The 24,244-nt window shown below is 43.2% G+C and overlaps 2 protein-coding genes across 4 annotated transcripts; both read left to right on the top strand.

The window, feature by feature from the left end:
• Nucleotides 1-3,040: 3,040 nt before the first annotated feature.
• Nucleotides 3,041-11,319, top strand: LOC105856696 (uncharacterized). 3 transcript variants are annotated; one of them, XM_020284586.2, is made up of 6 exons: nt 3,041-3,128; nt 3,572-3,662; nt 3,954-4,036; nt 6,539-6,665; nt 7,972-8,067; nt 9,291-11,319. In XM_020284586.2, exons 4-6 carry the CDS (start codon nt 6,632-6,634, stop codon nt 10,868-10,870), a joined length of 1,710 nt encoding a protein of 569 aa, XP_020140175.2. In that variant the 5' UTR covers nt 3,041-3,128; nt 3,572-3,662; nt 3,954-4,036; nt 6,539-6,631; the 3' UTR covers nt 10,871-11,319. The 3 variants fall into 3 exon arrangements, with proteins under 3 accessions (XP_020140175.2, XP_012594010.2, XP_012594009.2); XM_012738556.2 differs by lacking the exon at nt 3,954-4,036; XM_012738555.2 differs by lacking the exon at nt 3,041-3,128 and having other exon boundaries at nt 3,575-4,036.
• A 3,284-nt stretch (nt 11,320-14,603) lies between these two features.
• TRIM52 (tripartite motif containing 52) lies at nt 14,604-23,168 on the top strand. The gene is made up of 2 exons (XM_012738554.3): nt 14,604-16,028; nt 20,135-23,168. The coding sequence occupies exons 1-2, from the start codon at nt 15,216-15,218 to the stop codon at nt 20,156-20,158; spliced, it is 837 nt and encodes a 278-aa protein (XP_012594008.2). The 5' UTR covers nt 14,604-15,215; the 3' UTR covers nt 20,159-23,168.
• Nucleotides 23,169-24,244: the final 1,076 nt, after the last annotated feature.

Genomic DNA, 24,244 nt, shown 5'->3' with positions numbered 1-24,244 from the left:
CCATTTATTAGTGATTGAGAGCCTTGTGTATTAGGGATATGAATATAGGTTTGTATATGTCGCGACTATTTTTCACAGTTTGTTATTTGTTTTTTTAGCTTTTCTCAACAAGAATTTCCTGAGAGAATTAAACCTGAATTCCCTTCTGTACATAGTGAATTAACTTCTGTCTTAGACATCTACAGTGATACCAGTTGCATACAACTGGTAGAATTTAGAAATTAGTCACTCAGTTCATTTTCTGTGGTCTGTGCTTCAGATGAGGGATCCCAGGAGAGAAATTTGTCTTTGCTTTTACTGGCTTCTCCTTGCGCTTTTTTCATTATTTGGATCAAAATGTTATGTCTTGAATCATCTCGAATGTAGTGAATCATTCTCTATGTGCGGTAAAATAGTCCATGTAATTTCATGACCCTTAATCAGAGACCTAGTTGCTCCAATATCATGTATTTAATAGTCTAACTTTGCCCTACTGATTTGTAAAATCATATATTTTTGTATACTAAATTCTCATATATTCACGGGACAGCTGTGGATTCCTAATTCTTTTCCATCAATTAACTTCTCTATTCTGGTACCAATACCACAGTGTTTTAATGCTTGAAAATTTAAGGATTATTGATACCTTTAAAATATTCAATTTTCTTATCCAAACACAAGGTATAACTTGTCATTTCTTCCAGATTTCTCCAATGTCCTTCAGTAAAGTTATTTAAAAAAGAATAATAAATTGTAATGTGCATTTTATAAATTACAGTAGTCATATATGCTCTTTGTAATGAGTCAACTCAAAAGAAAAAGACTATATACATACACACACACACACATGCCTGGATTAATTATAAAAACTTTATGTTAAAATTTTTTTTCAGAAAATAACTTTAATATATCATATCCTTTCTGTTAAGTTTTAAACATACAAAATAAAATAGATTTAAAATTTTTTTAAAGGATTATATGTTTACTGTTGCATAGTATATGTTAGAGTACACAGAGAAGGAGTATAAAACATGAAGACATGCACACAAATGACAACCACCAGCTTCAGAAAGGAAGACACAGAGTGACCCAGGAGACACACGCAGGCTACTCAGTCCCATCTGGGGTAACTTTGTGTTTATTGTATTCATTAGTCCTAAGACTTTTTTGAATGTCTGAAATATTTTATAATAAATATCTAAGTTAATGCTCTCACCCACTAATCCTTACCCAATGCCACCATTAGGAGACAAACAACTTTGTGTGCTTCTGTCCACAACTTATTAATGCTCACAGAAAAAAATACAAATATATACACACAAATGTTTTCTTTTTTCTTTTTAAAAATAAAAATGGGATTCTACCATATATATTAACTCCTTAATGTCACTTTAAAATTAACGGCCTGAGGCCGGGCGCGGTGGCTCACGCCTGTAATCCTAGCACTCTGGGAGGCCGAGGCGGGCGGATTGCTCGAGGTCAGGAGTTCAAAACCAGCCTGAGCAAGAGCGAGACCCCGTCTCTACCAAAATATAGAAAGAAATTAATTGACCAACTAAAAATATATATACAAAAAAAAAATTAGCCGGGCATGGTGGCGCATGCCTGTAGTCCCAGCTACTGGGGAGGCTGAGGCAGTAGGATCGCTTGAGCCCAGGAGCTTGAGGTTGCTGTGAGTGAGGCTGATGCCACGGCACTCTAGCCCAGGTGACAGAGGAAGACTCCGTCTCAAAACACAAAATAAAAAGGAAGCAAAAGTAGGCATCCTTGTCTTATCCCTGATCTTAGAGGAAAAGCATTCGGTCTTTTACCATTGAGTATGATGTCAGTTGTGGATTTTTCATATATGCTATTTAACATGTTGAGAATGTTCCCTTCTATTCCTAGTTCATTAAGTGTTTTTGTCATGGAAAGGTGTTGGATTTTGTCAAATGCTTTTACTACATTAGTTGAGACTCTGGCTGGGCGTGGGGGCTCACACCTGTAATCCCAGCACTCTGGGAGGCCGAGGCAGGTGGATTGCTCGAGGTCCGGAGTTGGAAACCAGCCTGAGCGAGACCCCGTCTCTACTAAAAATGGAAAGAAATTAATTGACCAACTAAAATATGTATATACAAAAAATTAGCCGGGCGTGGTGGCGCATGCCTGTAGTCCCAGCTACTCGGGAGGCTGAGGCAGGAGGATCGCTTGAGCCCAGGAGTTTGAGGTTGCTGTGAGCTAGGCTGACGCCACGGCACTCACTCCAGCCAGGGCAACAAAGTGAGATGCTGTCTCCAAAAAAAAAAAAAAAAGAAGAAGAAGAAAGAAAGAAAAAAAAGAGACTATTATGTGGGTTTTACCCCCTTCTTTCTATTAAAGTGGCATATTACATTGCTTGATTTTTGTATGTTGAACCACTGTGGCCTTCTGGAATAAATCCCCCTGAATTCACTTTGCTAGTATTCTGTTCAAGATTTTTGCATCTACTTTGAGAAGGGATATTGACCTGCTTTTTTGGTTGTTTTGGGTTTTTTTTTTTTTTTACCTGATTTTATTTTGCTTGTTCCCATTACACAGCTTCTCAAAAGCTATATAATTACATTCATAGCTTATTCTCTGCTCCCTACCCCGCAAAAGCATTCTTCATTGTTTCGTGCAGCGACGTAGTTCAAACCGCTTCCAATAGTGCTTGGCACACACCAGCTAAGTACCCTTCTGGGAAATGGGACGGTCCTTGGCCACTATCTCGTGCCCTCCCATCATTCACACAGACACAAAGCTACAGTGCAAGACTCTGCCCTAGTCCCTTCCCAAATAACCGGAACCCACGGCCCTACAGCGCAGCAGGGCCCTCACCTGGCGGGGTGTGAGCACCTGACAGCTCAGTCCACGCCCGGCCCTTATAAGGAGACTACAGCAGGAGAACTACACTTCCCAGAATGCCTGGGTTCCCCGACCGCTGGACTACATTTCCCAGAGGCACGCGCGGCCCGCCCCCCGGGACCTGAGCGCGCCGCGGCGCGTGCGCCGCCGGGTGAGCGGCCGCGGGGACTGAAGTCTCGCAGTCGTTGTCGTCATCAGAGGGCGACCGGACGCGAGGCTGCTGCCCGGCGGGGGCGGTTCCGGGGTTTCTGTGCCGGTTCCTCGCTCCAGCATTTTCCCCTCTCCAGGTGATTTGGCTGTAAAAGTCTGGGATTTGGTTCCTAGGCAGGAGGGAGAGGAGGAAAGGTGACAACAAGGCACGCGGTGAGACGAGAACGGATGCCCAGGGGTCCGGCCCGCGGTGCCGCCCTCGCTCGCTGCGGGTGTGAACCGGGGCGGGCGGCCCCCACTCTGCCCTCAGTTTCCCCATCTGCAAGAATATAGGGGCGCCAGCAATGCCAGGCAGGGGGTTTAGGGGGTGTCGCTGCCCAGCATAGAGTCTGGGCCAGCGAGAGCCGGGGCCCGGGCCGGCGTGGTTCCCTCTGGTCCTCTGCACGCCTGGGTCCTTCTGTCTCCCCTCTCCGAGGGCACTCGGGGTCACCCTCGGGTGGCTCGAGGATGTCAGAGCTGCTGACTCCCAGTGGTGGAAAACAGAAGGGGCTTCCCCCTGGCTCCCCTTGTCTTCCCGCAGGTCTCTGCCGCCTCCTGGAGACAGCACCCATCCCCCGGGGAGGAGCCCAGAGGGGGGCATGGCTGCTGCGCAGAGGAAAGCAACGCCTCAGGTGAGCTCCTTGCCGTCCCTGTTCTTAGCGGATGGATTTCGTTGTTGCCGTTGTTGTTGTTAACCTTCTAACTGAAGTTCTCTACCCAGTGCAGTCATCGCCAGGTTTCAGAGCAGAAGTCCTTTGGCCATGGGACGGTGGATGCTTAGGGAATGCTTCCCTGCCCTCCCAGTCTGCTGTGTCTGGCGTTCTTTTCTTTTCCCAACAAGACACGCTTTTGCTCACTAATCTCAGTCCACTGTGTGGTTACTGACTGGATAGGTAAGATGCCCCGTGTTCTTATGTCACTAGGGACGGAGCAGACATGCACACCTGGGAAAAGTCGTTTCTGGCCCTGCCTTTTTTCCTCATCCGTGTCTCCCTTCCTGCCCCTGGTGAGAATGCTTTTTCTTTTTCTTTCCTCCCCTGAGAATTCTCATGATACCGTCTCTAGTCGTCTCCAGCTCATGGTTCTTAGTTTTTTAATACCTCTTAACTTTACGGATCATATATGCCTTGTTTGTACCAATCTCCTGAAAACTGATCTAGACCTGCTATTTTTGTTTCCATTTGGGAGGAGAGAGGGAGGTGCCCCAACCAGGTGAAATGATGTATGAACAAAGGAGAGCCATGTTGGCAGGGGCCACAGCTGCAGAGGTCTCTTGACTGTGAGGGCAGAGAGACGATCCCTCAGGAAGCCGGAGGGAGGGTTTTTATGGAATATTGGTGTTGGAGAGGCAGTGCACACAGTGGCTAGGAAGTTACACTCTCAAGCCGGACAGCCAGGTCTTGACCCTTCTCTGTTGCTGTTTGTGAGCCTTCGACAAATAACTCCACCTCTCTGTGCCTCAGTTTCCCCACCTATGAGATGGAAATAGCAACCATGCTTGTTTCCTAGGGTAGGGGAGAGTAGGGGAGCGAATTAGTGTATGGAAAGTTTATATCAGGGCTGGGTACATGGTACCTGCTCCATATGTGGCTACTGCGGTGGCCAAGTGGTATTATACTAATGATGATATTCATAGACAGGAACTGCTATACAATATTTCGGTGACCCAGGCAATACTGGTCCTTTATTTATTCTTCATCTTACAATAATATTTAATGTTTATCAAGTGTCCAGAATGCTGGGGAATGTGCTGAGGGCTTTGCGTTTGTTATTTCTCACAATCACAATAGCACAATTGTCATATCCATTTTATATAGGAGGAAACTGAGGTTCAGAAAAGTCAAGTAACCTGGATTCAATCCAAGTTTGTCTGGCGTTTAGTTCATGCTTAGACTATCCATTTATTCCTTTGGTATGTCTTTCAGAGCACAGGCAAATCCAACCGCATGTTACCAGAGCTCTTCCAAAATGTGGCATTATCTTTTGGTTCCATGAATGCGGTAGGGTCTGATCTTCTGAGGCTACGGCCAGGACCTGCCATTGTGTATTTGGGCTGCTCTTTTTCCTTTAAGGGTTTCCCATTCAATTGCAACAGAGCCAAGGATTGCTTGAGCCTAGGAGTTTGAGGTTGCAGTGAGCTATGATGACGCTACTGTACTATACCTGGGGCAACAGAGCTAAACACTGTCTCAAAAAAAAGGAAAAAAACTAAACATAGTGATACATAGCCTCCTTTTTGTACTTAACACATATGTCTTTTTTATGTCAACAAGTATTAACTTACACCACCAGCTTTAATGATTGCATAGTATTTATTTACATTGATGTGATGATAGCTAGTAGTTGAAACTTTAATATGAGCTTGACATGGTTTTAAGTGCCTTGTGTGGATTATCTTATCTATTCTATGTAGTTGGTTCTGAGAGGCAGTTTTATAGAGTGGTTAAGAATGTTGGCCGGGCGTGGTGGCTCACACCTGTAATCCTAGCACTCTGGGAGGCCGAGGCGGGCGGATTGCTCAAGGTCAGGAGTTTGAAACCAGCCTGAGCAAGAGCAAGACCCCGTCTCTACTATAAATAGAAAGAAATTAATTGGCCAACTAATATATATAGAAAAAAATTAGCTGGGCATGGTGGCGCTTGCCTGTAGTCCCAGCTACCCGGGAGGCTGAGGCAGGAGGATCGCTTGAGCCCAGGAGTCTGAGGTTGCTGTGAGCTAGGCTGATGCCACGGCACTCACTCTAGCCTGGGCAACAAAGTGAAATTCTGTCTCAAAAAAAAAAAGAAGAAGAAGAAGAATGGAGCCTAGGACATCCACTGGACTGGATCCCAGCTCTACCACTGAATAGTGACTTTAGACAAATTTCTTATCCTCTCTGTGACTTTGTTTTCTCTTGTGTAAATGGGAACAATAAAAGTCCTTTCTTCATATGAGCAGATTAAATAAAGTATATACTAAGGATTAATATGAAGCACTAAAACCAGTATCTGGTCTATGTAAAACATTCAATAAAAGAGAACTATTCTGAGTAAGCAGAAAGATAGTGCTGTAATTATTTTACCTAGTCTCCATCAGTGCGTATTTCGGTTGTTTCCATTTTTTTTTCCTATTACAAACACTATGATATCTTTATAGTTGCACTTGTCTGCACTTTTCATTACAGTGCAAATATAGTAATTGGGGAGTTAAAGAATATACACATTTATAAGCCTTTAATATGTATTTTTGAATCACCATCAGCAAGAGTATTCCAATTAACACTCCCACTAATGGCCTCAGTGCCTGTACACATCCCTTATAGTGGCTCACACAAGGCCTGGTTCATGCTTCATGCTGCTCGATATATATCTGTTACCGGTTGATTATTCATTAAACAAACGGCCTGGGATTTTCAGGACCTTGAATAGCATCAGAAGCATTTCGTGGGTACCCTGTCGGCCTCCCCGACTGCTGCCCTCCCCGCTCTGTGGGGGCTGACCTGGGTGAGCTGGAATGGCTTGTCCTTCAGGTGTCTCTGGTGTTCGAGGATGTGGCCGTGCTCTTCAGTCGGGATGAGTGGAGAAAGCTGGACCCTTCTCAGAGAAAACTGTACCGGGATGTGATGCTGGAGAACTACAGCAACCTGCTCTCCCTGGGTAAGGACACTTCCTCTGCAGACACAGAATTTAGACATTGTCCTGTCTCAGTGCCCCCTTCGCTGAATATAAGCTGCAGGTCATCAAAAAACTTTAGCTGAGTTTGAGGATTATACAAATCAGATCTCTATAAATAAACATGAAAAACCTATTTCCCCCTTACAGGCACGGAATTGTCCCACATATGGGAATGGAGAAGCGGGTGTTGATAATCGTCCCCTTCCCTCTGTACAATTGCACTTTAGAAGTTTCTTCATGGCTGGGCGCGGTGGCTCACGCCTGTAATCCTAACACTCTGGGAGGCCGAGGCGGGCGGATTGCTCGAGGTCAGGAGTTCGAAACCAGCCTGAGCAAAAATGATACCCCGTCTCTACTATAAATAGAAAGAAATTAATTGGTCAACTAACATATATATATAAAAAATTAGCCAGGCACGGTGGCGCATGCCTGTAGTCCCAGCTACTTGGGAGGCTGAGGCAGGAGGTTTGCTTGAGCCCAGGAGTCTGAGGTTGCTGTGAGCAAGGCTGACGCCACAGCATTCTAACCTGGGCAACAAAGTGAGACTCTGTATAAAAAAAAAAAAAAAAAGAAGTTTCTTCGTGATTAGGGCATCATTTCCCCACAATGATTGTTCTGTGGTTTGTTTGCTCATCTGTAAATTGGGCTTTGATCAACCTCTGGACCTACCACTTGCCTTTCCTACTTATCTTTTCCAGGGGTCAACAAATCTTTTCTATAAAGAGCCAGGTAGTAAGGATTATAGGCTTTATGGGCCATATAACAGTCTTTGTAACATATTTTTCTTTTTCCCCCCACCATTCTTTGCACAAGTCCATGCATAAACAGGTGGCGGTCTGGATGTGGCCCGCAACCTGTAGTTTGCTAACCACTGCCCGCCCTTAAAAGGGAGTATTTTCTCATTTTAAACCACCTGCTTGGTACATAATCCTTTCCATAGTTGCCTGCTTACAATTTTTAATTAGTCTATATATGTAACATTCCCTGTTCTGTAGAAAACTAGTAGTACTCTGCTAATTACCAAGGCTGCATGTTCATTGTACCTCCCTAGCGTATAATTAATTATACCCAAGTCAAGTCCTACCAGTCACTTGCCTTTTCCTTAAGACATCCCCTCCCAGCATGAGAGCATGATTTGAGCGCTCCAAGAAGCTCTTTGTACCATCCTGTTTAATCTGGGGTACCTCTTTGTGTCAAAACAAAACCAAGTTGGGTTTTTCTGGGATTCTTTTCTGATTTGGGGTTGTTTTTTTTTGTTGTTGTTATTTTGTTTTTTGTCTATGAGCAGGACTCCCATTTACCAAACCAAGAGTGATCTCACTGCTGCAGCAAGGAGAAGATCCCTGGAAGGTAGAGAGAGAGAGTCCTGGCAGACCCTCTCCCGGTGAGTGGGTGGGCCTGAGGTGCCCGGAAATCGCTTCGGCAACAGTCTGGTTGGTAAGAGGAGCTGCAGCCTGGAGTTTAATGGGAAACTCCCTTCAGGGTTCTCTCGGTCCTCAGGAAGTAGTGAGGAAAATAAATGCACTCCCATTTTCATAACATTGAGTTGTTCTGTCATTATTTGTTGAGGTGTACTTTAATGTCATTCAAGACTTGTTATTAAGTTTTCCTCATATATGCTTTTCCTATTTGTTTAAGAGTTATTCCTGTAATTTTCTGTTAGTGTAACTGAAAGCTATTGATTATAGTGTGTCAGTTTCATATCTTGCTACTTCCCTGAATGAGTTTTATCATTGATTCCCTGGGATTTTTTTTCATATATTATGTTGTCAGCAAATAGAGGTTTTACTTTCTTTTTACTCATTCTTATGTCTCTAACTGATTTCTCTTGTGTGATTGCACTGGTTAATATGTATAGTATAGTGTTGAATAGTAGGGAAAATAATGGGTATTCTTGCCTTAGTCTTGATCATAGTGGAAATACCTCTAATCCTTCTTCATTAAATAAGATAGTACTAACTTTAGGACCAAGGTATATGTATTTTATCAAGTTGAAGAAGTATCCCTCAATTTCTGTTTTTTTGAGTGATTTTATTATCAGCGGTGCAGAAGTTGTTGAAAGTTCTCTCTGTGTCTCCAGATATGTATTATTCCCTTACATATATACATTATAATATACTGTGATAAGTGGTTATACCAAGGAAAGTGGGTTGTTGGAGCACAAAATTAAGAAATGGTGCACAGAGGAGTTAACATTTGAACTGAATCTGAAGGCTACAAAGGAGTTTTGCATGTAGGAAATGGCGACATTCAAGTTTAGAAATTATTATAGAAATGAGGTAATTTATGAGTCCATCATAAGCTTTAGATACCAGACTACATTTCCTAATCCATACTCTGTCTCTCCTTCCCTAATTCCTTCTCTCCTGATCACACTTATGCTCTCAACCTCCTTAAATGAAATTGCTTTATTCTTTTGTTCATGCTAGTTCAGCTGTAATCCATTATTAGTTTATACAATGTTTTATTTTTTACTCTTGTTAGTATGTTTTAGCCATATAGCAACCTTTATCAAGATATCATTAATCTTTATTCCTTTTACACATTTAGTCTCAGCTAATCACATTAATCATTAACAATTGCTTTTTGTTTTCCCCCTTCCCCCAGGATTTAAGAGCAGTCCTAAAACAACAAAATCAACTCAAACTCAAGACTCATTTCAGGAGTTGATAAGGAAAACACTAAAAAGGGATGAACCTTGGGACTTCATATTAGCAAAGCCCTGCATAAATGAAGACAGGTTAAAGAAACAGGACAAAACCAAAAGTTTACAAATAATTTCAATCACCCATACAAAAATCCTCACCGTAGGTGGAAGCCATAAAAACAATGAATTTAGCCAAAACTTCAACCTGAAATCAGTCTTCATTAAGCAACAGAGGTTTGCTATAGAGAAAACATCATCAACATATGAAATACAAAGAAATAACTTCAAGCAGAATTCAAATTTACATAACCAACCAAAGATCAAGACGGCAGAGAAACATTATAAATGTAATATATGTGAAAAAGCCTTCATTCACAATTCATCTCTTCGTAAACATCAGAAAAACCACACTGGAGAGAAATTATTTAAATGTAAAGAATGTTTAAAAGCCTTCAGCCAAAGTTCTGCTCTTATTCAACATCAAAGAACTCATACTGGAGAGAAACCCTATATATGTAAAGAATGTGGGAAAGCTTTCAGCCATAGTGCATCCCTTTGTAAGCACCTAAGGACCCATACTGTGGAAAAATCCTATAGATGTAAAGAATGTGGTAAATCCTTCAGCAAAAGATCTGGCCTGTTTATACATCAGAAAATCCATGCTCGAGACAATCCCCATAAATATAATCCAGGTAGGAAACCTTCCAGTTGTAGTACTTCCCTTTCTGGATGCCAAAGAATTCATTCCAGAAAGAAGTCCTACTTGTGTAACGAATGTGGCAATGCCTTTAAATCTAGCTCATCCCTTCGTTATCATCAGCGAATTCACACTGGAGAGAAACCTTTTAAATGTAGTGAATGTGGGAGAGCCTTCAGTCAGAGTGCGTCTCTTATTCAACATGAAAGAATTCACACTGGAGAAAAGCCCTACAGATGTAATCAGTGTGGAAAAGGCTTCACTTCTATTTCACGTCTTAATAGACACCGAATAATCCATACTGGAGAGAAATTGTATAATTGTAATGAATGTGGTAAAGCCTTAAGTTCCCACTCAACACTTATTATTCATGAGAGAATTCATACTGGAGAGAAACCATGTAAGTGCAAAGTGTGTGGGAAAGCCTTCAGACAGAGTTCAGCTCTCATTCAACACCAGAGAATGCATACTGGAGAAAGACCCTATAAGTGTAATGACTGCGGGAAAACATTCAGGTGTAACTCCTCCCTTAGTAATCATCAAAGAATTCACACTGGAGAGAAACCATATCGATGTCTGGAATGTGGAATATCTTTCGGCCAAAGTGCGGCTCTTATACAGCATCAGAGGATTCATACAGGAGAAAAACCTTTTAAATGTAACACATGTGGGAAAACTTTTAGACAAAGCTCATCACTTATTGCACATCAAAGAATTCATACTGGAGAGAAACCCTATGAATGTAATGCATGTGGGAAACTCTTTAGCCAGAGGTCATCTCTTACTAATCACTATAAAATTCATATTGAAGAGGACTCCTTGAAAACAGATTTGCATGTGTAAAAGCCTTAAACCAAAGCTTGTCAGAGGATAGATACTTGAGGTTGATATAATGAAAATAAGAAAATCTTATTTTAATTTAGTCCTTATCAGATATTAAATTTTAAGGATAAACCATGACTATGTAATAAATAAGGGGGAAACTTTTATAGTTGTCAGTCACTTTTAAATATCCTGAGACAATTCACAATTGCAGGCATTGATATTGGTCATTTGTAAGATAAAAGATGGGTTTTTTTCCCTCTGTTTACACAGCAATATATACTATATGTGACATGTAAACATGAGAAAAATCTGGGTGCAGAGGTGCTAGATTTCTCAGAAAAACAACTGTATAAGCTGCTAGTATATTTATTACAGCTAATATTTTCTAAGAAAAAAAGAATTGATCTTAAGAACAGATGCATTTTTAGAGCAAAGTACCAAATAAAAGAAAAACAAACTGCAAACTACCTCTCAGTGTCTGGAATTTACCTCTTCTTGACCTATTGTCAAACTTTGTGCATGGATTTCATTAAAAAAGAGAAAGAAAATCTGTTCTCTTTTCTCTTTGTTCTTCTAGTCATTTCTGAACTATACCTAATAGCCTCCCACCTTTTCTACACATTTCATAATTTTGTTCTCAGAATTATTTTTCTTGAAGTTGTATTAATTATGAAACTAGGCCAGGCCAGGCAGTGGCTCACGCCTGTAATCTTAACACTCTGGGAGGCAAGATGGGAGGATCGCTCAAGGTCAAGAGTTTGAAACCAGCCTGAGCAAGAGTGAGACCCCATCTCTACTATAAATAGAAAGAAATTAATTGGCCAACTAAATATATATATAGAGAAAAAAATTAGCTGGACATGGTGGCGCATGCCTGTAGTCCCAGCTACTAGGGAGGCTGAGGCAGGAGGATTGCTTGAGCCCAGGAGTTTGAGGTTGCAGTGAGCTGTGATGATTAAAAAAATAAATAAATAAATAAAACAAAAGAGAAACTCCCGCAAAAAGAGTACCTACTATATGATTTCATTTATGTAAAAATTCTAGGAATTGCAAGTTAGTTGATAGTGACAGATCACTGGTGGTTTGGGAGGGAGTGCAGGACAGTATGGAGGGGCAGGCAAGAGTTACAAGAGGTCAAGAAGAAACTTTTGGGAATGATGGATATATACATTATCTGGACTATTGTGTGTACATTTTCAAAATACATGTAGTTTTTAATAATTCCTTTTTCATTTTTAATAACACTTTTAGAATTTAAAAACCGTTCTTAGCTCTTGGGCCTTTAAGATAGAAGCTGAGGGCCAGATTTGGCCCTTGGCTGAAGTCTACCAAGCCCCGTGTGACGTGGCCCATGCGAGACCACCTCTCCGGCACCTCTGGCAAATGGCCCCCAGGGTCTGTGTGGCAAGGGCTTGCCTCGTCATAGACTGGAATCACATCATCTGCAGGTGAACTCTTGGGTGGGCTTCTGCAGCATCTAAACGCTGAGATGAGTTTCCATATACAAGTTTCTCAACTCCATCTCCCCAAAAATTTGGGAGAAAGGGTATTTAACCACAGTTTGGTGGGCAAAAGTCTAGGCAGTTGGGTCTGCTAATTGGCTGGGTTCAGGTCCCTTAGAAATGGTCTTCTTTGCTGAGTCAGTTCTTGGGTGGGGGTCGCAAGACTAGTTGATTCAGTTTCTCAGTACAGTGCACTGGTCTGGGTGGGGCATCTGCTCCATCTGGAATACAGGGCCTGGAAGATATCTCAAAAATCAGCCTTAGGTTTCACAAGGGTGATGTTGTCTATGTGGAAAGTTAAGAACCTTTATCCTCATCAGCAATGTGGCTCCTGAGTAACAATTATGGGAAAGGTAACAAGGGGACAGTGGCTGGTTAGTACCATTACTTGTTAGCTATGCCTGTGCCTTTGCAGAGTTTTAGGCCCCTACCACAGTTCTCGCCTTGCACCTCTATTAACTTGTAAAGGGTGGTTTCGCCTCAACAACCATTCCTGGCTCCAGAGTTGTGTAGTGGGTTGGCTGAGACAAACCCTCATCATGGCTTGAGGCCCCCTTGCCCAATCCTGCTTCCTCCCCCCTGTGCTTTCATACACATAACCACCCCCCAGTATTCCACTTGCATTCCTAATGCCACCTCAGCATCGAATTCCTAGAGAACTTAACTGACACAGACGGCAATGCCTATCACAAGAAGGGGACGACAGACCTATGGTTTCCAAATGTTTCTGAAACTGTGAGTCCTTTTGATTAAACAAAATCTAACAAAGAAGCCCATCTTTACAAAGCAGATGAAGATAGGTCTGTTCTTATTGAACAGGGTGGAAGACCCGGAATTCAACTCCCTATGCCTACAGACTCCAGGGTTCTTCCAGGTAAGGCTGGGGAATTAATTCAGAGCCACTGAAGGAATTTTGTTAAAGGCTGTGAAGGGGTCGGACTTTCATTTCAGGTGGATGAATCTGCCAGCTGCCAGGATGGACTGAAATGAGAAGGCGTGGAAACTTTTTTCCTTTTGTCCGGTCTGAAGCTTATGAGGTCAGATCTAGAATGGCAGGGATAAGGATGGAGAGGAGGGGCTGGATTTGTTCATTCACTTATTTATTCAGCAGATATGCAGGAAGTGTTCACCATGTGCTCAGCACTGTGATAAAGGAACTGTGTGTGTGCAGTGTTGAGCAGAGTGTGTTACCACCCCTGTGCTGTGAAACTTCACAGTTTGGCTCAGGTCCAGAGAGGGAAAGGAAGGGCTCCAGGCGGTGCTGAAGTTTCCACTGGGGCGGGTGATGTTCCCCAAACCAGTGACCAGTTAGTGAGGGGTGTAATCACTCCAGTGGGTCCTTCTCTTTTTCATTATACATAAGACGTTTGATCCAATGGGTGTTAAACAGCATTTACTGAAATAAAAAACACCAGGGTGTCTTAAGGGAAAGAACAGTTTACAGAAATTTTGTCTCTGTTATATATGTGCAAGTCTGTGCAATATGCTTCTTACTGAGGGACAAATAAATAGAGGGAAAAATAAAACAAAACCTTGTAAAACTCTATATGAAGGATCAGCACATGCCTGTAACTCTGTATTCTCTGACGGGCTAATCATGTCTTACTGTTGTGTCCACACACGCGGACAAGTGGAAGTGGACGGATGAATGGATGGGTTATGCATGCACGTGGTGGATGAATAAAAAATGAATGGGTTAGCCAGGCGCGGTGGCAGGGGGCCTGTGGTGCCGACTACTGGGGACACTGAGGCAGAAGGATCCCTGGAGCCATAGCAAGACCCTGGAGAGAGAGGGAGAGGGAGAGAGAAGGCGGAAGGAGGGAAGCTTAGGTGAGTAGGGGATGAGGGATGGATGGATAGATGGCTGGAAGGTAAATGGAAGGATTATGGACGGAGGGAAGCAGAAAGATCTGCAGAAGCAGGTGTAAGGCGTGCTGAATTTGGGGTGTCTGAGAAGGTCTCAGGACAGCGGAGATGGACATAGAAGTTACGGTCGCGGGAGAGGTCAGGGTGAGGAGGCTGAGGCTCCGCAGGCGACAAGAAAAGGGGTGAACTGACTTGAGGAGGAAAGTTGGAAGCACGTAAGGTCCCACTCGAGACCCTTTGACGTCACCACCGCGCGCCCCGCCTCAGGCCCAGCCTCTTTCCTGCAGGCCACGCCCCCGAGGCGCGCCGCCGGCGCGTCGGAGTCCTCCCCACCACAAAGCCCTGCGGCTAGAAGGGCCGGAAGTGCACGAGAGCATCTGAGCTTTGCCGCCGCACTCGCCACCCTTTGGGTCAGCTCCCGGGTACCGGCTCTCGCGAGCGGCCGCTGGCCCTCCGTGTCTGGCTGGCTAGAGCAGCGTTTACGCCGCTCAGTGGCTTGAGTTGATTGTCACTGTCTCCGCCCTCTGCTACGAGTCAGTCTGGCCTATGAGGTGCGGCTGGGTGGGCGGCCTGGAGCGTCTCCTGGAACACCATAGAGACGTGGTCCTCCGACAGCCCAGTCGGCCACCGAGTGTGGGCTAGAGCGCCTACGTCATTTTCTGTCGCCTCCGGCTAGGTGAGGAGCCGCGGCACCTGAGGAGGACGCCGCCGAGCAGGGCAAACTCTGAGGCTGGCGAGGAAGGTGACAGGATGGGGATTGCACCCTGAGCCTCGAGGGGAGCTCGGGGTGCAGCCTGGATCTGTCCCTGCCGACCTCAGAGGGTGGCTGCGAGTCCAGGTTGGGGGCGATGGCGTCCTGAGAGAGGGCATCAAGGCGTCTTTGCGGGCCCGAGTAGGAAGAGCAGGGTTGAGGACGGCTTAGGTCACCAGCGCGGCTGGGAGGCAGGCCGTCAGTTCCGAGCTGACGCGTCTACACCGGCCAGCGGCGCGTTAAGATGGCTGGCTACGCCGCCACTCCCAACCCCATGCAGACGCTGCAGCAGGAGGCGGTGTGCGCCATCTGCCTGGATTACTTCGAGGATCCTGTGTCCATCAGCTGCGGGCACAACTTCTGCCGCGGGTGTGCGACCCGGCTGTGGGGTAAGGATGAGGAAGACCAGGCCGAGGAAGAGGATGAATCGGAGGAGGAAGAGGAGGGTGGGGAAGCCGTGGGGGCCACCGGTGGATGGGACAGCTCCATTCGGGAGGTGTTGTATCGGGGGAATGCTGACGAGGAGCCGTTCCGCGACCAGGAGGATGACGAATTCTGGGTCGGTTACAGTGGTGCGAGAAATTGGGGCGACGTGGATGATGGGTGGGACCAGGAGGAAGAAGAGGAGGAGGAGGAAGATCGGGACTATTACCTAGGAGGCTTGAGAGGTGACCTGAGGATTGATGTTTACCCAGAAGGGGAGGCGGCACTGGAAGCTTACAGTGAGGGGGAGGGGGAGGAGGTGTATCCTGACACCCGCCCACCTCCGCCCCCGCCGCGGCAGTTCACCTGCCCACAGTGCCGAAAGAGCTTTACACGTCGCAGCTTCCGCCCCAACCTCCAGCTGGCCAACATGGTCCAGGTGATCCGGCAGATGCGCCCCACTCTTTACCGAGGGAGCCGGGCGAACGAGCAGGGCGTCTGTCCCGAACACCAGGAAGCCCTGAAACTCTTCTGCGAGGTGGACGAAGAGGCCATCTGCGTGGTGTGCCGGGAATCCGGGAGCCACAGACAGCACAGCGTGGTGCCGCTGGAGGAGGTGGTGCAGGAGTACAAGGTGAGAGGAACAAGGAGGGACTTTGGGAGAATGTGGGAGGAATCCCTTTCCCACCGCTCAGGTGCTTGCTAGTTGAACTTTAATTTGCAAGGGGGAGGGTGGGGAAGAGAGCCCGGTGGAGAGAGAGAGAGGGCAAATTGGCTTCCCCAGAGGAAGCTAAACAAACATATGAGGGTCACTGGAAGCAGACCGCTATTGTTAATGCTGTCAGTCTGTCTAAGTGCCGGGGGATAGGTAACAGATACCTAGTACTTAATTTCCCTCTAATGTGGGTCCTAGTCCTTGACCAAGTCTGTGGGACAGTTATAGACCAGAATGGAAAGCCGCAGTACTTGTAGATAAGAGACGTTTGGGAATCTCAGAGCACAAGCAGTTTCAAACAGATGACTGGTATTGGCAGACAGAAATGCCAGGTGTGACCCAAACTAATGGTAGCAACTGGTCACGCCCACCTCCCAAAGTCTGAGGTTGCTTCTCCACCTTCAGTAGCGTCCATTTTCCTTCTAGGGAAATGCAGAGGACACAAACATTTTTGATCGATCAGATTGAATCTCACGTCCTCATCATTTTCCTTTCCTGGTATTTTACCACAGTGGGAGAAGTGAGGAATTTAGGATCAGATGACCTGGCTCTGCCACTTGCGGTGTAATTTGGGGCAGGTCTCAACCTCTTTGAGCTTCACTTTTTCCCAGGATTGTTAGAATTAAAAGAGGTCATGTATGTTAAAGATCACATATTTTATAAACCATGAAGCACTAAACTAAGGTTAATGCCTTCCTTTCTAGATCTGATCTTATAACCATTAGAGAACTCTCTCAATGACAGTGAGCATGAATACAGACTTCCTTACCAAAAGTCTAGGTGGATTTTGACCCCTTGCAGTGCCCAAGGAAGGAGAGGTCCTTCCATAAAAGTCCCATGTGGCCCATAAAAGTCTTAACCTGGATATTCAATAGCAGCTGGTCATATCTCAGTAGTGCTTTACAGTTTATAAAATGTATCTCCTCATGTTCTCCTATAGCAGTGGTTTTTCAAGCTATGGTTTCTGACCAATTAGTGAGTCTTAAAATAAATGGGTCATGTCAGCATTATTTTAAAATGAAATAAGAGAACATATCAGAGCAAATGGAGCATAGTAAGGGTGAATATTGTTTTATGAAACTTATACACATGTGCATAGTTAGTCTCAAAGTAAAATATATTGCTGCGAAGGGTGAAAAAAGGAAAAAAATATATATTGCATACTCTGGGTTGAGTTAAAACACAAACACAGAACACTGTCCTGCAGGCATCATATATTGGATATTATATCACCCCCCATTTTATGTAAACATTGGTAAATGCACAGTTGAGACACAAATCTAACTATAAATCCCTGTGGCCTCTCTCATACGAATCTGACCTTAAAGACTAACCCTAGCACCATGTTTTTACCCAGGGTAATAGCTAATTTGCTCACAGAAAAAACTATGTCCTATCCTTCTGTACTTCAGTACACTGAAGCTGAGGAAAAGAGATAAACTTCCATTCCTCTGCTAGAATTTTCTGGAAAGGATTCTGAAACTGAAAGTTTAAATGAAAGACAATTTAGACAGAAAAGAGATGGTCTCTTCAACTGGGGAGGCCAGATAACATTCATTGAAACCTTAGAAGTTACTTATAAAGCAATCAATAAGTATAAACAAACAGCAAAACCAAGTCAAATAAATTGGAATAATGCCTTTCTGAAACATATAATATTTAAAAGTATACTTTTATTTTCAAACATATACTAGAACTTAGGTCATAGTGTTGCCAAATATGGGAATTATACTGAAGAGGTAATAATTTGTATTTTATGTAAGTTAGGTGTAAGCTAATAGTAATTGACAAATTCTCTTATTCTTATTTTTTATTTTTATTTTTTTGAGACAGAGTCTTACCATGTTGCCCAGGCTAGAGTGCTGTGGTGTCAGCCTAGCTCACTGCAACCTCAAACTCCTGGGCCCAAGTGATCCTCCTGCCTCAGCCTCCCAAGTAGCTGGGACTACAGGCATGTACCACCATGCCCGACTAAAATTCTCTTATTCTTTATGTGGTTTCATAGTTTGCCACTTCCTTTCATTGGTAAACATGCAAATAATAATGGCATGATTTAGAATTTCACTAAACAAAACTCATAATAATAGTTAACATTACAAGGAACTATTTTTGTATAATGATATATTTAATATCTTTTAGTATACATTATTCATCACATGATTCTGGCTGCAGTGAATTCTCTCTTGCTAGTGACTAACTCTGCACACAATTTTGATCTATTGTGGAGGTAATCAAGCTTTTTAGTTTTAGGAGCATTGAGTCAGGAGGTTGTAACCAACAGATTTAAGGAATAGGTCAATGATGTTCAGGAAGAGAAGAGAAAGACATTCCTCTTCCCCCAGTAAATCATATTGGCATTACAGTGTGTGGGAGAATATAGTTTATAAAATCATACTTAGTACTGTAATGTTGAAAAGAAAAAAAAATACTTAATTTTTCATAATATAGGAAATAAAGTTGGAAAGAACTCCTTGACTGGTGGGAATACAAAGAAGATAGAGCAAGAAAGCATTCAGAGCAAAGACCTATAATCAATGAGGTGTATGAAAGGTTGGGTAGCCACAGGACATGGTCATTGTGGATATGGTTCCATTTATACAACTATTTCTGTATCACATATCCAGGACAATTACATTGTTTTGAGGTCAATGTTCTTTTAGAATTTGATTTTGTGTAGGAAGAGGCTTTTTAGCCCTGAAAGTTTATTTATGTCTTCCATTTTGTCCATCCCATGAGTTAGAGTTTGACTTGACTCTGCAAGCTAGAATCAGAGGATTATAAAAGATCATTTAGATTTAATAACTACTATTTAGGGCACCACCAAATGATGTCAGGTTTTAGGTGGCAGACGGGTATGTAAGAAGAAAATGAACAAAGATTTCACTTACTGGGGCTCAGGCATAACTGGACGCCTGGATTGCCCTGCCACCCACTGCCGACAATAAAATCATTCATCACTCTGCAAGAGGGACCATCATCAGTACTCCTTGTTTTTCTGTTTTCTCTTTTGAGGTAGCTAAAAATAGCAGCCACAAATTGTTTTGAGGCTTTTATCAAATATATATTTATGTTATGATGCAAAAGATAGGGTTGACTTCTTCAGTTGTGTTATCTGAAAATGTTGGGTGGTGACACTATGCCAAACACTGTAAAATTTGTGCCACTAAAAACAGTGGAGTGTTCTTCAAAGCACAATTCTCTGCAGTTTTAAGATTGGACAGTATTGGAATATTAACAGAAATCTTCAGAGGCCATGAAAGCTTAATATTAAATAGCCCTTTTCATTACAAAGGAGAAAAAAATGGAGAAACTTGTGAAACCTTGTATTCTAAGTGCTGCCACAACTTTGAGAGGAAATTAAGGAATTCCATAATTTCTTCATCTGCTTCTGCAGTCTTAACTCTGAATTAATGACTGAGTATATCAAACTTCAGCTTTTAAGAAACATCAGCTCACCCTTCATTGGTACTAGTTGAGATCAATCTCCTGATGAAAAAAAACTGCTTTGCTTATGTTCAAAAGAGGACTTTCAAAACTGGATGTGCGCCGGGCGCGGTGGCTCACGCCTGTAATCCTAGCTCTCTGGGAGGCCGAGGCGGGCGGATTGCTCAAGGTCAGGAGTTCAAAACCAGCCTGAGCAAGAGCGAGACCCCGTCTCTACTATAAATAGAAAGAAATTAATTGGCCAACTGATATATATATATATATAAAAATTAGCCGGGCATGGTGGCGCATTCCTGTAGTCCCAGCTACTCGGGAGGCTGAGGCAGAAGGATCGCTCGAGCCCAGGAGTTTGAGGTTGCTGTGAGCTAGGCTGACGCCACGGCACTCACTCTAGCCTGGGCAACAAAGCGAGACTCTGTCTCAAAAAAAAAAAAAAAAAAAAACAAAACTGGATGTGCGCCTTTCATGAGCCTAGTACTTGACCAGTAAAGACTACTTTTGAAGCTGTATCAGATAAACTGAGTTGGAGAAAATTTTAAAGGAGTATATGTTGATGGCGCTACAGCAATTCTGTGTTTTAGATCCGTTTTCTGGGCAAAAATTGAAGATAATTTGCATTCAAGATGTACTGAAAGAGTCACCACCAAGCACCAATTTCCACTGATTCCCCTTAATCTACTGGAAATCTTCAGCCTTGCTCTCAGCATAGACCATCATGAGAAACAGCACCTTCCGTCCCAGTTGTCTTGCTTTTTGAAGATCTGAATACCATTCAGTGTTTCTGGTACATACTAAAAGTTTCTTGTCAAAGAGAACTGTGTTCAGCTGAATTTATGGACAGAACAACCCCAATGTTGGAACAATGAAAGAGAATCTATACTTTACAATTGCAAAAAAATTAAAAATTTCAGCAGAGTTTTAACACATTGAAGCTTAAAACACATTATGAAATACTTCAAAACTTACCAAAAATATGAACGTAAAAATAAAGCATATGTAATGTATATATAAGCAAAGTCGTGCTAAAAATATCTAATTTTCTTGGCCAGTCTTTCAAGGACCAGATTCATGAATGTTATTTCAAGGAAAAAAGTGAAATATTCAGAATTATTTCAGATATGTTCCTGACCTTGTTCCTAAAACTTACCTGTGGTAGCTTATGGGAAGAATGTATTCCACACCAATGTTCCGTCCTCACTGAAGGAGATTCAAGAGGAGTTTGTGAAACTCAAAGTCTGATTGTTTTGACTAGAATCTTCCAGCTAAATACACTAGAGAAACAGGTGTAAAACGTCTAAACAGATTGGAAGCCTTTATTCCACTCATTATTCCATTTTCTCCTTATATCTTAAAAAGCTTTTTTTCTTTTTGGTTATATCTAGCTGTGGGGAGAAAACAGTGCAAGAGTAAAGAGTGTTGTTGAAAGCAGCCTGTGTTTTTTTGCATCTTCTATACCACCCAGGAAAGAAAAGTTTAGGCTTAACAGTGACATGGTTATCATCATCTGAATAAATTTTTTCCTTCTAAAATTACCATTGCTTTGATTAATTTCAGTCATGATAGTTAATTCTGAAATTTAAGATAACACTGAAGGGGGGAAAATGTGGGAGTTTTAGGCATATGAAAAGTAGGGGTGTGGGTTACAGAAATGTTGAGAAAAACTGGTATATCCATGTGCACCAGATGCTCATTTGTTCATTGAATGTCTTCCCTACTAGGTTCGGCTGTTGACTGCTATATCGCAAGTCAAACTGTTTAAACTTGTTCCTCTACTCCTATGGCCGTGTCTGGGACCTCATCTTTACACAAATTTGCTACACATGTGAAGTCCTCAACTGCAGTTGCACTATGACCTTCCCTCTTAGCCTTCTAGTACACTTAACCACACTGCTATTATACTTGCCCTCGGCTTTAGGAAGCCCACTGTTCCAGTGACTCTGCATTTTTTTCCTTCCCAACTTACCAGACCTTGCTAGCCTTATTATCCTATGAGCCTGGACCGCCGGATTAGTCTTGACATGAAGACCGGACCCCATGTTGTGAGCTGGACCAGGATTTCTCAGCCTCAGAACTACTGACATTTTAAGTGAGATAATTCTTTGTCATGGGGGCTGTTCTATGCATTGTAGGATGCTTAGCAGCATCCCTGGACTCTACCCACCAATACAAGTAGCACCCTTCCACTGCTTGTGACAATTAGAAATGCCTAGACATTGCCAAATGTCCCATGAGGGGACACTGCAAAAGCATCCCTAGTTGAGTCCCTGGTCTAGACTCGGGGAAAGTGATCATACCCACATTGCCAGCCCCACCTAGGCCCTGTAGCCAATGCTTGCAATGTTTACTCCCTAAGTGAGGCTGGTAATGGGGATATGACCACTTTTCCTGAGTGGTCAATAATGAAAGTGTTCAGTGGAAGAATAGGCTCATCTAGCTGAAACCTCTAAAAGTAGCCTGAGCATTAGTGGATTAATGGATATGATACCCACTTCTCCAAACTCTTGCAGTGGATATGGTAGGGTCAACAAACCTTTTTTAAACATTAGAATTGCCTATATCAGTTCCTTTTGGGACAACAGGGACCATGACAGATAAAGCACTATACAAAATCAAGATCTAGAAATAGTGAGTAATAAAATACAATCACTTGAGCTACTCCTCAGTTTCAGCAGGGCCATAGAGAAGTCATGTTTTATTTAGTAATTGTTCAGAACTAATATACAAGACCCTCCAGGGGTGGCCCTTGACTGATACATACATCATCAGTCCCTAAAGGAATTTCTTAAAACCTAAGGCTTCTGCTATTGAGCATCAACCCTTGGCCTTTATGCTGTGCTTCCTGAAACCTCTATAGGACCTATAGATTCTATGCTGTTTTCCACCCTCTACCCCTGACAGGGCGGGGGGTGAGGGGGACCCTCCAGAAATGTTATCCTATAACAGCGAATACAAATATTTATTGGCTGGTAAAATGGGGTTACAAAAAGGGGAGACATAGAGACACAAGCTCTGTATGTTAAATGTAGGGGACTGACATTATACTTTCCTAGTTTAAGAATTAAATTTAGTGAGTAATGTACGTGCTCTGCCCAGAGCGCTTAAAAGTAATGTGTTCTGGACAGGATCCCTGTGATAAACAAGGCTATTGCCTAGAGGCATAACAAAGGACCTGAACTGCAAGTAAGCAAGAGCTGCCCAGCCCCACAGCAGTGGGGGTCTGGAGGCCACACGATAAACACATTGTTCCTGTGATTGCTGCTTAATTCCCATAAGATGGCTGGTTAGTCAATGACGGGTAAGACCCCTCAAGGGAGGGGCGACCTAAGCTATGCACAGCCGCTGGGGTTCAGCCTAAGAGATACTGGGGATGAGAAATGTCCCCTGTGGCTGCCTTGCCCATCCTTGCTAATCTCGGTCCGTGATCTATGCCTGGCACCTAGAGCAAACCACCTGGAAAGTTTGAGTCAGGGGATATCTGTGTCCCTAAGGCTACATGTTCCGGAATTTATGGCCATTGCTGCAATTCCTGCGTGGTTACGTATAAGGAACTAACTTTAATTTTTTAGAGTACAAAAATAAAACTGACCTGGTGTATTATTACTCACGTCAACTGTCTGTATGTGTGTCTGCGTTTTCGTTTTGTGTTCGGTGTTCATCCTCCATCCTGTAAACAGGCCACGGTATTCAATCTAATAGAATGCTATACAAAAATGAAGTGTTCTCTATATGTGTACTATCCAGTACAGCACGTACCCCTACCTACATGGCTATTGAGCTCTTGAAATGTGGCTAGTGCAACTCAGGAACTGAATTCTTAGTTGTATTTAATTTTAGTTAATTTTAAGTAGCCATATCAAATCATATTGAACAGTACAATTCTACACAAGAAAGGCAGGTTGAATTCTGGTTCTTCCTAGGATCCTTGGGAGTAGGAAGTCAAAAGGGGAAGATAAAAATAGAGAAATGAGACAACTTTCTTTTTCCAGATAGGAAAGGTAGGCTGGAAGTTGATATTTTCAGACATTAAAAAAATAAAATATTTTAAAAATCTGACCAAAACAGTCTTGAGCCAGTTGCCACTTCTGATCCAGGTGTATCACATGCAGGAGATGTGACGGGAAAACTGGTTAAAAAATATCAACTGTATTATCTCCTCCTAGCAAAAAAGAGCTGGGGCTGGAGTCTCAAAGTAGGAGGGATATAAATGTAAAACAAGGTTTTACTTGCTGCCTGAGTGAAAATGGGATGTAGTGCAAACCTAGTATTAAAGCAGGTAAATAGGTTCATTCTTTCTCCTTTTACAGCAGATCTTGGTAGAGGGTGGTGAGGAGATCTTGGAGTCCTAGAAGAGAAAGCAGTATGTGCTGCCAGAGTTAATGAGAAGATCTAGGAGTAACAGGGCTGAAGAGGAGGAGACAGTTCCCCAGTCCATGAGAGCTAAAGGTGGCAATAAATTTAACTGGCGTCAGCCCACAAACAAGAGCCCCCAGAGGTGCTATGGAGAATCCTGGGTGTGGGGAAATGAGCTCAACTCTGCATGTAAGTGTAGGAGAGTCAACAAGATTCTGTTATTAGGATACCTGCAAAGAAGGAAGGAAATAGCCCAAGTTATTACTTGTTTCCCTACCCCACCACACACTCCAAAGAAGGGGGAAAACACCTAGGTAGAGTGCAGTAGAATAATAGCGCAC

Source organism: Microcebus murinus, chromosome 30, assembly GCF_040939455.1.
Source record: "Microcebus murinus isolate Inina chromosome 30, M.murinus_Inina_mat1.0, whole genome shotgun sequence".
NCBI classification, from domain to species: Eukaryota; Metazoa; Chordata; class Mammalia; order Primates; family Cheirogaleidae; genus Microcebus; species Microcebus murinus.
Note: the sequence above shows the minus strand (reverse complement) of the source record. Positions and strands in the feature narration are given on the sequence as shown.

Excerpts from the sequence above, each read along its gene's own strand:
- LOC105856696 (XM_012738555.2), top strand. The coding sequence starts at position 3,815 with ATGCTTCCCTGCCCTCCCAGTCTGCTGTGTCTGGCGTTCTTTTCTTTT. Across the intron at positions 4,037-6,538 it reads TGTCTCCCTTCCTGCCCCTG|GTGTCTCTGGTGTTCGAGGA; the intron begins GTGAGAATGCTT and ends CTTGTCCTTCAG. Across the intron at positions 6,666-7,971 it reads CAGCAACCTGCTCTCCCTGG|GACTCCCATTTACCAAACCA; the intron begins GTAAGGACACTT and ends GTCTATGAGCAG.
- TRIM52 (XM_012738554.3), top strand. The coding sequence starts at position 15,216 with ATGGCTGGCTACGCCGCCACTCCCAACCCCATGCAGACGCTGCAGCAG. Across the intron at positions 16,029-20,134 it reads AGGTGGTGCAGGAGTACAAG|ATCCGTTTTCTGGGCAAAAA; the intron begins GTGAGAGGAACA and ends TCTGTGTTTTAG.